General features: G+C 42.4%; 1 protein-coding gene across 2 annotated transcripts in view; it reads left to right on the top strand.

Annotated features, from left to right (window-relative positions):
• RBM6 (RNA binding motif protein 6) overlaps nucleotides 1-13,857 on the top strand; it is a 106,872-nt gene that overhangs the window by 76,271 nt on the left and 16,744 nt on the right. Inside the window, exons 2-3 of one of the 2 annotated variants that reach the window (XM_082664652.1) lie at nucleotides 7,048-7,214; nucleotides 8,152-8,226. In XM_082664652.1, coding sequence (XP_082520778.1) covers nucleotides 8,161-8,226 — 66 coding nt within the window. In that variant the 5' untranslated portion in view covers nucleotides 7,048-7,214; nucleotides 8,152-8,160. The remainder of the gene's footprint in view (nucleotides 1-7,047; nucleotides 7,215-8,151; nucleotides 8,227-13,857) is intronic. The other variant, XM_082664651.1, reaches the window with a different exon arrangement.

The following is a 13,857-nucleotide window of genomic DNA, read 5'->3' on the forward strand; positions in this document are numbered from 1 at the left end:
CTTAGAATATGAAAGAATAAAATGGAGGTTATAGAAACCGGAATTCTGAAAGGAATTCTGAGGATATCAGTAAGATATGTTCAAACCTAATTTTCTAATTCCACTAAGAACTAGATGGTATCTTTATTTGGAAATAAGTAATTGAATAATCAGGGAAATCTTAACTAAACTGAGGTCTCTATAAACATTGGCTGAAACGTTGTTCTAAAACATACAAAATTATAACAAACTGAAAGTTTCAAAAATATTTGCCTTTTAGTGGTTCACAGTTGTTTGATTATTCTAAGCACTGTTAACTGGAGCTTGTCAATTGTTTCTTTATGGTAAGATATTTGTGGTGAGGGACTTTGCTGAGTGCCCCATCTGCCTGGCAGTCTCAGTCTTTGTAATAGGACCTCATCTTCTCACAAGGAACGAAAAGACTTTTGGCTGTTTTGATTATTTATTTGTTTGTTTGTTTATGTTTTCCCTCTTTGTTTTTGACTCAAATGACTCTTAGAATAGAAGTCTCTCATAGATCCCCTGGTAGATGAGTCTGTCCATCCTAAGTCTTCCAGGACCTAAGTTAATGAAATCATCTCCAAGACTGCAGATCACTGATTTTCTTTCACAATGATAGAGGCATTTTATGGGATCTTACTTTAAAATATACAAAAGAATGGCAGGGAATGGTGGTGGAGTGGGTGGAATATATTCTCAGCACCAGATGCCTGTGTCGTCAGCGCCTGTGTTGTGTTTCTGGAACAGAGACCTTACTTCCACCAACTCTGAGCCTGGTGAGTAGGGCCCAGTGAAACACAGGTCAGCCATACTGCTTCAAAGAGCACAAATAAGGTTTTAGTTTTAGCAAGAGGTAGGTTGTGTCCTCTTAGGAAATGACAGTTAAACTGGTCAGGCAGTAAACAGTGTTATTAAGTAGCATTTTAGAAAACATGTTTGTTGTGCTTTTGTCTGGAGAAGAAAAGATATCCAGATAAGTAGCCGCCCAGAGGGCAGTGTCTCCTTGCTCCTCAATCTTTTTTTTTTTTTTTTAACATCTTTATTGGAGTGTAATTGCTTTACAAGTGAATCAGCTATACATATACATATATCCTCATATCTCCTCCCTCTTGCGTCTCCCTCCCACCCTCCCTATCCCACCCCTCTAGGTGGTCACAGAGCAGCGAGCTGATCTCCCTGTGCTATGCGGCAGCTTCCCACTAGCTATTTTACATCTGGTAGTGTATATATGTCCATGCCACTCTCTCACTTTGTCCCAGCTTACCCTTCCCCCTCCCCATATCCTCAAGTCCATTCTCTACATCTGCGTCTTTATTCCTGTCCTGCCCCTAGGTTCTTCATAACCAATTTTTTTCTTTTTGGTTCCATATGTACGTGTTAGCATACAGTATTTGTTTTTCTCTTTCTGACTTACTTCACTCTGTATGACAGACTCTAGGTCCATCCACCTCCCTACAAATAACTCAATTTCATTTCTTTTTATGGCTGAGTAATATTCCATTGTATATATGTGTCACATCTTCTTTATCCATTCATCTGTCAGTGGACACTTAGGTTGCTTCCATGTCCTGGCTATTGTAAATAGAGCTGCAGTGAACATTGTGGTACGTGACTCTTTTTGAATTGTGGTTTTCTCAGGGTATATGCCCAGTAGTGGGATTGCTGGGTCGTATGGTAGTTCTATTTTTGCTCCTCAGTATTAATTGGACCCTCAAGTGCTATTTTGTTTCTGGTGGAGTTTCCATCAGGTGGCTGCCCTCCTGGTGGCTCAGAGGGCAACTCAGTTTCTGTTGGGTGAAAGGCCATTCTAAGCAGAGGGTACATGGCAGTCAGTGGACCAAGCTAGAGTTGTTGTCAGTGGACCAAGCTAGAGGTGTCACAGAGCCTTCTGTGTACTTCCTTCAGGATTTTTGGCCTCTACTTCCCTCCTTCCTTCCTTTCCTTTTCTCTTTCTGTCTCATTCTGGTTTTGGCCTTTGGGGATACTGAGTTTTACAAGATGTTTGAACTGTAACTTATCCTTGTACCAGAAGGAATGAGCCTAGCTGCTGTGCAAAAGAGTTCTATAAAAACTACCCTTTTATACTGAGGGGAATGACATATGGTCAGCCCTCCATATGCACAGGTTCTGCATCTGCAGATACAGAAGGCCAGCTATACTGCACCATTTTATTTTGTTTTATTTTTTGTATAAATTTATTTATTTTATTTATTTTTGGCTGCATTGGGTCTTCGTTGCTGCACACGGGCTTTTCTCTAGTTGCAGCGAGCGGGGGCTACTCTTCCTTGTGGTGCACGGGCTTATTGCTGTGGCTTCTCTTGTGGAGAATGGGCTCTAGGCACACGGGCTTCAGTAGTTTTGGTTCGCGGGCTCTAGAGCACAAGCTCAGTAGTTGTGGCTCACGGACTTAGTTGCTCTGCGGCATGTGGGATCTTCCCAGACCAGGTCCCGAAACCCTGTCTCCTGCATTGGCAGGCGGATTCTTAACCACTGCGCCACCAGGGAAGCCCTACTAGAGGCTTTTAGATGAGACTTCAGCATCCTTGGATTTTGGTATCTGTGGGGGTCCTGGAACCAATCTCCCACAGTTACCAAGAGATACATCTGTTTTAAACCTGTTATTTTGTTCCTCTTGCTTTACTCTTTCAGCAGGTCCATTTGATTGTTGTTGGTGTTGAAATTCCTGGTAATGTACTTACTAGCAGCCCTCTTTGTCTTAGACACAGCACCTAAAGTAATTGTAGGTACTTTAAGAACATAAAGAGCACCTTGAGCAGGCCAGTTGGAGGATTGGCAGTGCTATCAAGAAACAGAGTCTTTATGGCAGTCTCTCTAAAAACTCCCTGTGGGGCCATTGCCTGTAAATTTCTTTAGACTTGCCTTGTGCACCTTTTCATCAGAAACCACCTGTTTTTTTTTTTTTTTTTTTTTGGCTGTGTTGGGTCTTTGTTGCTGCACGCAGACTTTCTCTACTTGTGGCGAGCGGGGCCTACTCTTCACTGTGGTGCACAGGCTTCTCATTGCGGTGGCTTCTCTTGTGTAGCATGGGCTCTAGGCGCACGTGCTTCAGTAGTTGCAGCACGTGGGCTTACTAGTTGCGGCACGCGGGCTTCAGTAGAGAAGCCACCTCTTTGGTGTGGCAAGTATTATGAGTTGACTGTCACCTTGGAAGTTTAAAAACAAAGAAAAGCAATGTGATGAAAAGAAAACCTGACGTTCAATCCCATATAAGTTGCTAACTAGCTCTATAATCTTGGGCAGGGTGCTCCATGTATCTCAGCCATACTTTCCCATGTGGAAGTAGGTATTATTTATGTCCTATTGTGAGGATTTATCAAGATGACATTTGTGAAGAATGCCTTTATAAACTGTAATTGCTTTGTGAATAAAGATTACTATCTCTGATAGACAGTACCAGTTCTCAGCCACCAGTAACTTGATTCTCCCATCCTGTGTTTGGAAGAAGCACAAATCTGCAAAGAGGGCTTGCTCATTTTTCAGCGTGAGTTGTATTCACGAGGCTCACATACTTTCCCCCTGCCTTTGATCCTGTCTGTCTCCCTCTCTCTCCATATTTGAATGGGGTGATCTTTTATGCCACACAGCAATCATATTCTCAATACAGAGTATAACTGTGACTCTGCTTGTGGGAGATCTTCAGAAAAGATGCAAAGCTGCTGGCCAGAAACGTTCTTTCCTTTCCATTTTCTCTTGTACCTCCCCAGTACCTTAAGAATCCTTGGGCTTGGTTATAAACCAGCTGGAAGTTACGATAGAGTCTCAATTCTCTGACCCAAGTCCTTTTCACAGGTTAACAGTCACAAAATGGAGTTATGAAGTCTCCAAGAGCAGCAGATGAAAAGGGAAATGGAAATGTGAATGTTGAATTTAGCAGCCCTCAGACCCAGAATATGCTACTCTTTAGTGTCCCTGAGGTGGAGAGTAAGGACTCGCTTTGCTCTTCAGGAGTGTGATTATCTCTCGCTGCTTGCAGCTTTTTCACATTAAGACCCTTTGAAATATACTTAGGGACACATATATGTGACTTTGTCAAGTGAGAGCTTTGGGCTTGGGAGGATTCTAGCAGGTTTTAATCTAATTTACGCCTAATCTAACACGACTGAGAAAGGGGGTGTCTTTGGTTTTACTTTCAAATATATGGTGGTACATCTTTAGAAGCCAGATGTGGTTAATCAGACTTGTCTTCATGGTACCTTTGCTTCAAGTGGCTTAATAAATAACCCAATAATTCAAATGATGAATAAAAATTCTAGTGTGTGAAGGTGGTGGGTAATAGACAATTAAAAGTGGTCATCCGGGCTTCCCTGGTGGCGCAGTGGTTAAGAGTCCGCCTGCTGATGCAGGGGACACGGGTTCGTGCCCCAGTCTGGGAAGATCCCACATGCCGCGGAGCGGCTAGGCCTGTGAGCCGCTGAGCCTGCGCGTCCAGAGACTGTGCTCCGCAACGGGAGAGGCCACAACAGTGAGAGGCCCGCGTACCGCAAAAAAAAAAAAAGTGGTCAACCAAAAAGTTACAAAATCATCCTACCCACTTATTAATCCAACTCCCCACAGGTTGTTTCCTTAGGAGACACTGGCATATCTTTATGAAATCTGAACAAAAGACCTGACAGGAATGGGGAGGAGTACAGTATAAGTCACGCCTGTGCTTGGTACATCTGGGCAGCCGCTGTATAACACCTGGGGAATCAAATCATAAATCAACCTGATTGTTCTTATTCGAGTTTTTTGTGTCTGTTTATTCTTTTTTTCTTAGAATTTTTTAAAAAACATATTTATTTATTGATTTGTTTTGGGCTGCATCGGGTCTTAGTTGTAGTACGTGGGATTCTCCACTGCAACACACAGGCTCCTCATTGCGGGGCATGGGCTTCTCTCTAGTTGTGGTGCATGGGGTCAGTAGTTGTGGGGCGTGGGCTTAGTTGCCCCGAGGCAGTGGGATTTTAGTTCCCCCACCAGGGATCAAACCTGTGTCCCCTGAATTGGAAGGCAGATTCTTAACCATTGGACCACCAGGGAAGTCCCGTGTCTGTTTATTCTTATTAAAACAGTTGGCTCCTGGGCTTCCCTGGTGGCACAGTGGTTAAGAATCTGCCTGCCAATGCAGGACACATGGGTTCGAGCCCTTGTCTGGGAGGATCCCACATGCCGCGGAGCAAATAAGCCCGTGCGCCACAACTACTGAGCCTGCACTCTAGAGCCTTCGAGCCACAGCTACTGAAGCCCGCGTGCCTAGAGCCCGTGCTCCACAACAAGAGAGGCCACCGCAATGAGAAGACCCCATGCAGCCATAAATAAATTTATAAAAAATCAATTCGCTCTGTTCTTCAATAGTGATGGGTTTAACAGCCATTTTGTATTCTTTAGCAGTGGTGTCTGGTAGCCTCATGTCTAACCATGTGCAGATTGAAAAGAAAGGGCCGCCTTAGTTGTAGGGGGCTCTGAGGAATAAGAAATCAGTGGTTAGGACTCTGCACTTCCGTTGCAGGGGGTACGGGTTCAATCCCTGGTCCGAGAACTAGGATCCTGAAAGCCTCGTGGTGCTGCCAAAAAAAAAAAAGAAATCATGCATGCCATTGTAACACATGAATTGAAGGTAATCTTCTCAAATTGATATGCTGTGAGTACTCCTAGCAGGGCGAGTTCCCTAGCTTCGACAGAAAGTCATCAACAGCTTCTGGAACATCATATTTGTTATCTGATAAGTATAACGTGCTCCTTGCCTTAGGAATTCCTGAGTCTACTGATGCCTCCCAGTGGTACAATCAGAATTTGCAATTGACTGCAATTCACAGTAGTGCCTTGTTCTGATGGCACTGTTCACTGTTCAAATGGCAACCCCCATGTTTTATGGACTGGGTGTACAGGTGTACACGACAGGAGTACCTTCCTCTAGAGCCGCTGTGTGCTAAAGCACTCCAGTCTTCCAGGGATAGTTGGATCCATTCAGTCTTTTTTTCGTTCCATAACTGCTTATTAAGCTCCTTTTCTGTACCAAGTACTGAGCTTGGTACTGATAATAAAAGACCAGCAAGATTTAGCCTGGTTGATCAGATTTGGCCCAGCATTTGAAAACTAACACTAAGCGCTGTCATAAAGATACAGGTTCTGACATGCAGTGACCATTCCCTTATGAAAGCTTAGTCTTTCAGTAGATTGAAATGGAGTGTGAAGTATTATCACCTGACAAGCAAGTAAGATGAAGTGAGTAGCTAATCTGATGAATGAGTGACTAGTCCTTTTCTAGCACTTAGGGCTCGAAATACAGGTATTGAGCCCTAACTATATCCCATGCTAAGCACTTGACATGTATTAATTTACTTAATCTTCATAACCACCTTATGAAGTAGGTACTGTTATTCCTACTTTACAAATGAGGAAACTGAAGCGCAGAGAAGTTAAGGACCTTGCTGATGAAGGTCATGGAGTGGAGTCAGGATGCAAGTTTAGGGAACCTGACCCAGAGTCCATATTCTTAAATGACATGATATACTGCGTCTGGGTGGAAGGGTATCATCTTGACCAACCTCCTGTATAGGTAGAGCTTGGCAGAGTGATAATCCCCCAACCCTCCCTGTCTGCAGAGCTTTTTCTCTTTCCTGGATTGGCTCCTAGAGCAGATTACCTATCCCTAAGAGTGAGCAGGAGTTGCCAAATGCAGCAGGCAGTCCCTTATCTACAGCCCCAGAAGTGAATCTGCCTCTCCCTTTCACCAGCTGGGTAACCTTACCTCTCTGAGCATGTTTCGTCATCTGTAAAATGGAGATAATGATCATGGGATCATTTAGGGGTTAAATGAGATAACATACTTAACAGTTTCTGGCTCTGAGTAAGCACTTAAAAAATGTTAGCAAATTTTTATTATCATTGTCCTCTAGCCTTGAGAACAAACCATGAAACAGTTTCTCAGAGACCAGATTCTAGGACTTAGGTAGGTGGGCAGGTTTTTTTTTGTTTTGTTTTGTTTTCACAAGACAATAATTTTATTCTATGTATTTCTCTTGACTCTTTTGGTGTGAAAAGCAGAGAGGTAAAGCATTATTTGACAGATGTATGGATTCAAGCAAGAAACTGAGGTCCAATTGCAAAGAAATGCCTTGTATAACTCAGAGCCCTGTCTGAGGAGACACAGAGGACCCTAGAGGGCGGAGAATGAACACAGCGCAGGGGCTAGTTCCAGAGTCGCATCCTCGGTTAGTTCACTTGCAAGTGTGGGTGAGGGTCCCTTGTCAGTAGGCAGAGATTTTTTTTTCCTCTGCTCTAACACATATCTGCTGTCCAGTGTTTATTAAACAAAATTTATTTTTTTCTTGATGTGAAAGAATTCGTGTCTTGTCCAAAATGCAGAGGCAAAGGAGCTCTGTAACTGCAGGCTTGTTGAACCCCTTTTCCCACCTGTTCTGGTGCCAGGCTTTCCCAAAGTGCTTATTTGCCAATGATTGCTCCTCAGTTCTCATGGCCAGCTCACTCTGAAGGCTCCAAGCCACAGTGATGCTGCTGCCACCACCGCCACTACCACCACTGCTGCCACCACCAGCCATTCAGTTTCCTGCTCTAAGGATGTGACCTGCCGTGAAGCTTTCACATTCCTCTTTTCTTCCTGTCTTCGGTGTTGTACCTCTTTCTTTTGGTGCTTTTGCCATGCAGCAGTATTGCAAAAAAAGTTTTCAGGCACCAAAGTTAAGAGCCCTTACTACCTCACCAAGGGGATTTGAGTTAGCCATGGAAAAGAAGATAATTGAGAGGGCTCCTGTGCCTCTGTGCTTCAGAAGGAAAGAGTTTGCTTCTTGACAGTGTGCCAGCTCCCTAGCCAGGTGGGGGACGTGCTGGGACTACATGACCTCTGGAGGAGTAGACTGGGCCTAACCTGCCCAAAGACAGCGCCCCAACCCACAGGAGCCAAGGCTGAAGACTGATTTCACCTTCTCCCATTCCCTTTCCCTAAGCTTAAGCTTGCTCTGCCACACTGTCCCAAGTCTGTGGCTTATAACAGCCATTTCCTTTTGCTGATGAATAAGCCCACTCTTTGTAAAATGTTTCAACTTAGGCACTGGAAAGGCTCTCTGTGCTTTCCTGTCTCTTTGTTTCTCCAAAGGTTAATGTTAATGGCTTCTGTCTTTGTCTTTACAGGGAACTCTAATGATCCATGACAAAGAGGTCACCCTTGAGTATGTACCAAGCCTGGATTTTTGGTACTGCAAACGGGTAAGTGCCAAGAATTCCTCTCCTTAGAAGTAAGGATCCAGCATCACAGCTCCTCCATGTCTACAGGAATGCTGCCTGGTGTAGTATGCATTGCCAAGGGCAAAGCTCTTCTTCCTTGATTCACTTCAGATGAACTGGAGGTCAGGGCAAGATCATCTATAATTTCTGCTTCCCAGCTACTGCCTGTGGCCATAGAGGGTTCTGGGTCTGTAGTTGGAGACCTTTTCCCAAGGACATATGCCATGCTTTCTGTTGATTACAAACTGAAAGAAAAACAGTCCCTTGACTTATAACCTCTCCCCAGTTACCCTTCCTGGGGTAAAGAGGATTTATTAGTGTTTGGAATGATGTATATAAAGAGGCTGGTTCTGTGAGAGATACACATTTTTTTTGGATATTCAGGGGTTTCCAAGGATATAGAACTTTAGGTACCATGGGATTTTTCCTCTCTTCAACTTCGTATTGTTCTTGAATGGCATATATAAAGATTTTAGGCTCTACTCTTTTTTTTTTTTTTTTTTGCGATACGTTGGCCTCTCACGTTGCGGAGCACAGGCTCCGGACGCGCAGGCTCAGCGGCCATGGCTCACGGGCCCAGCCGCTCCGCGGCATGTGGGATCTTCCCGGACTGGGGCACGAACCCGTGTCCCCTGCATTGGCAGGCGGACTCTCAACCACTGCGCCACCAGGGAAGCCCCAGGCTATACTCTTTTTAGAAGTCCAGTTTGATTGCAAATGAGCATGAAAATATATTTTGTCATTTTTCATTGCTACTGTTTAGTTTCAAAAATAAATTTGAAAAATCTATATAAAGTTTCTGAACCAAGATTCATTAAAAGTGTTGTAGAACTTGATAAAATTAAGTAAAAGTTTTAGCTTTACATTTTTGAATACAATTTGAATAGCTGTGATTGTCATTAACCAAAGTATTCATAGTTCATGGATGTAGTACCTTAAGCTGTCAATTTAGGAAAACATTTAACTATTTTTTAAAAGGTGGTGAAATACACATAACATTAAATTTACCATTTTAACCATTTTAAAGCATATAATTCAGTAGCCTTAAGTACATTCACAATGAAGTGCAATCATCAACACTGTCTAATTCTAGAACTTTTTCATCATCCTAAAAGGAAACCCCATATCTATTAAACAGTCTCTCCCCATTCCCCTTTCCCTCAGTTTCTGGAAACCACTATTACTATTCTGTTTTTTATCTCTATGAATGTGCCTATTCTGAACATTTCATGTAAGTAGAACCATATATTATGTGACCTTTTGTGTCTGCCTTCTTTCACTTAGCATGTTTTCAAGGTTCATCCATGTTATAGTGTGTATCAGTACTGCATTTATTTTTATGGCTGAATAATATTATATGGATATACCACATCTTGTTTATCTGTTCATCAGTTGATGGACATTTGAGTTGTTTCTACTTCTTGGCTATTGAGAATAAGACTGCTATGAATATTCATGTGCAAATTTTTGTTTGAAAACCTGTTTTCAGTTCTTTTGGAAGTGCCCAGGAGTAGAATTGTTGGGTCATATGGTACTTTTCATTTTTTAACTCTTTGAGGAACCAATAAACTGTTTTCCACAGACAGCAGCTGCACCATTTTGCATTCCCTCCAGCAGTGTCTGAGGGTTCCAATTTCTCCACATCCTTGCCAACATTTGTTATATTCCTTTTTTTTTTTGATAGTAGCCATCAAACTATTTCACAACCACCAGTGGGTATGAAATAGTATCTCATCATCATGATTATGATGATGATTTGCATTCCCCTAATGACTAATGATGTTGAGCATCTTTTCTTGTGTTTGTAGCCACTAGTATATCTTCTTTGGAAAAACGTTTATTCAAGTCCATTTTTGATTAGGTTGTCTTTTTTTTTTTTTTTGGAGTGTAGTTGATTTACAATGTTGTGTTAGTTTCAGGTGTACAGGAAAGTGAATCAGTTATACATATATTTATATCCACTCTTTTTTAGATTCTTTTCCCATATAGGCCATTACAGAGTATTGAGTAGAGTTCCCTGTGCTATACAGTGTAGGTCCTTATTAGTTAATCTATTTTATATATAGTAGTGTGTGTATGTCAATCCCAATCTTCCAATATATCCCTCCCCTCTGTCTTCTTGTTAATTTGTAAGAGTTCTTGGGAATTCCCTGGTGGTCCAGTGGTTAGGACTTGGTGCTTTGACTGCAGTGGCAATCCTTGGTCGGGGAACTAAGATCCCACAAGCTGTGCAGTGTGGCCAAAAAAAAAAAAAAAGAAAAAGTTGTAAGAGTTCTTTATATTTTCTGGATGTTTATCCCTTATCAGATACGTGATTTGCAAATATTTTCTCCCATTCTGTATGTTGTCTTTCACTTGCTTGATAGTGTCCTTTGATACACAAGGTTTTAATTTTGATAAAGTCTAATTCATCTATTTTTTTTCTTTTTTAAAAAAAATTTATTTATATATTTATTTATTTTGGGCTGTGTTGGGTCTTCGTTGCTGTGCACGGTCTTTCTCTAGTTGCAGTGAACGGGGGCTGCTCTTCATTGGGATGCGCGGACTTCTCATTGCGGTGGCTTCTCTTGTTACAGAGCGCGGGCTTCAGTAGTTGTGTCTCACGGGCTCTAGAGTGCAGGCTCAGTAGTTGTGGTGCACGGGCTTAGGTGCTCCACGGCATGTGGGATCTTCCTGGACCAGGGCTCAAACCTGTGTCTCCTGCATTGGCAGGCGGATTCTTAACCACTGCACCACCAGGGAAGCCCCTATTTTTTTTTCTTTTATTGCTTGTCCTTTGGTGTCATGAAACCATTGCCAAAGCCAAGGTCTTGAAGACTTATCCGTATGTTTTCTTCTAAGAAATTTATAGTTTTGGCTTTTATATTTAGATCTTTGGTCTATTTTGAGTTAATTTTTGTTCCAGGTATGCGGTAAGGGTCCAGTTTCATTCTTTGGAATGTGGATATTCAGTTTTCCCAGCACCATTTGTTGAATTAACTATTATTTCCCCGTTGAATGGTTTTGGTACTCTTGTTGGAAATCATTTGACCATAGATGTATAGGTTTATTTCTGTAGACTCTCAGTTTTATTCTGTTGATCTATATTTTTATCCTTACGCCAGTACCACACTGTTTTTGTGTTTTTGGCTGCGTTGGGTCGTCGTTGCTGCGCATGGGCCCTCTCCAGTTGCAGCGAGCAGGGGCACTCTTGGCTGTGGTGCGGTGGCTTTGCCTGTTGTGGCACACAGGCTCTAGGCACGCGGTCCTCAGCAGTTGCAGCATGTGGGCTCAGTAGTTGTGGCTTATGAGGGCTCAGTAGTTGTGGCTCGTGAGAGCTCAGTAGTTGTGGCACACGGGCCCAGCTGCTCCACGGCATGTGGGATCTTCCCAGACCAGGGCTCGAACCCACGTCCCCCGCATTGGCAGGCATATTCTTAACCACTGCGCCACCAGGGAAACCCACCACACTGTTTTGATTACTGTAACTCTTTAGTAAGTTTTGCAGTCGGGAAGTGTGAGTCCTTCGATTTTGTTCTTCTTTTTCAAAACTGTTTTGGCTACTCAGGGTCCCTTGCAATTTCATATACATTTGAGGATTGCTTTTCCATTTCTGCAAAAAAGGCCATTAGAATTTTGAGAACATTTTGCATTTTAATAGTGACTGCCTCTACGTCTTAGAATTATGAGTGATTTCCCCTGTCTCTTAAACTTTCCATTATTAGCTATAATGCACACGTATTGTTTATTTTATAATCAAGAGATGGAGGGAGCTAGCATTAAAGGGAAAGTTTTGAACTCTATTTTCTGTTAACCAGCAGACAAAAATGTTAATATCTGACATCAGAATCATGTAGCTGTTGCCAAGGCTGTTGCTTGAAAGAACAGAATAGCTTGGTTAAATTGTTCCCTAAAATGGCAGGCCACTTGTTCAGCTGTTTCAGAGATCCTTTGTAATTTTTGTGCTTTTCTGGAAGAGTTGAGGTGCCAACCCTGCATATGTGATCTTTGGCCTGATGTGAAATGCACTGACTTTTAAAAAAATTCATAGCAGTATTACTCATAATAACCAAAAAGTAGAAGCAACCCAAATGCCCATCAACTGATGAATGGATAAACAAAATGTGGTATAGCCATACAGTGGAATGCTATTTAGCAGTAAAAAGGAATGAAGTACTGATAGGTGCTACAACATGAATGAACTGGGAAAAGACTATGCCAGACGCAAAAGATTAATTCTATAGGACTGGGGGTGAGAATGGGAGATGACTCCACCAGGTTTCTTTTGGGGATGAAGAAAATGTTCTAAAGTTAGATTATGGTGATGATTGTATTATAGATATGCTAGAAATCATTGAATTGGACACTTAAAACTGATGGATTTTATGGTATTTAAATTATACCTACTCAGGTTAGGATCCTGATTCCCCCACTGACAGCTCTGCTGTACAGTCATCCAATGGTATCTGTGGGGGATTGAGTCCAAGACACCCTGCTGATATCAAAATCCACAGATGCTCAAGTCTCTTGTATAGAATGATGTAGTATTTGCACATAACCTAGGCACATCCTCTCATGTACTTTAAATCATCTCTAGATTACTTATAGTAGATAATACAATGTAAATGCTATGTGAATAGCTGCCGGCATGTGGCAAATTCAAGTTTTGCTTTTTGGGACTTTCTGGAATTTTTTTCCCCCAAATATATTTGATCTGTAGTTGGTTAATCTGCAGATGTGGAACCTGTGGATATGGAGGGCCAACTGTAATAACAAATAGCCCTCAAATCCTAGTGATTTACATTGACAAACATATTCTTCGCTCACATTACATGTCCAGGGGCTGTGGGCAGTTGCTGCAGTTCGGCTTGGCTGCTCAGTCTGGGACCCAGGTGGAAGGAGTTAGTCCCGCATCGGGACTCCTGGCCAAGGGAAAGAACAGGACGCTCATCTACACAAGCATTGGCTCTTAAAGCTTCTACCAGACCTGTGTAGATCACGTTCACTCATGCTCCATTGACCAAAGCAAGACATGTGGCAAGGCTGACAGTGAAGTCACTCACCCTACAGGGAGGCACCACAGTCACTTGACAGTGGGCAGGGCTGTGTGTATGATCTGCTTACAGAGAAGGGAACAATAAAGTAATTGACTTTAATCACCTTGCTCAAGTGACTTAACCTCTCCAGGCCTCAGTTTCATTATCTACAAATTGGGGAGATAATAGTTGTTTGGATCAGCAAGTGACCACATGTAAAGTAAGCCCAGTACATGCTGTGTGCTGTTTAATCATTAGCTGCTGCTGCTTTTATTATTATTCTCTCCTCCTCCATTTGGTATTCTTTTACTCAACCTACAAGACCCTACTCATAGAATCCTTTTCATGGTTCCTGCTCTTTTGGTTTCTTACCAGTCAACTTTGCCCTTCTAACACTCTGAGCTCAGTGGCAAAAGTTCAGGTTTGGGGCTGTGTTTGGGGTTGGGCAATGATAGACTTGCCTATTTGTTCATAGGTTCAGATAAGAAGAACTACACTCACAATGCAAAGTGTCTCTTCCCTTGTTCTAGGGTAGTGAATGTAACTTTTCCTTTTAACATCCTCAGAATAGCTGCCAGAGACACTACTTATGGATCAT

Source organism: Grampus griseus (assembly GCF_964374135.1).
Source record: "Grampus griseus genome assembly, chromosome: 10".
Classification (NCBI taxonomy): Eukaryota; Metazoa; Chordata; class Mammalia; order Artiodactyla; family Delphinidae; genus Grampus; species Grampus griseus.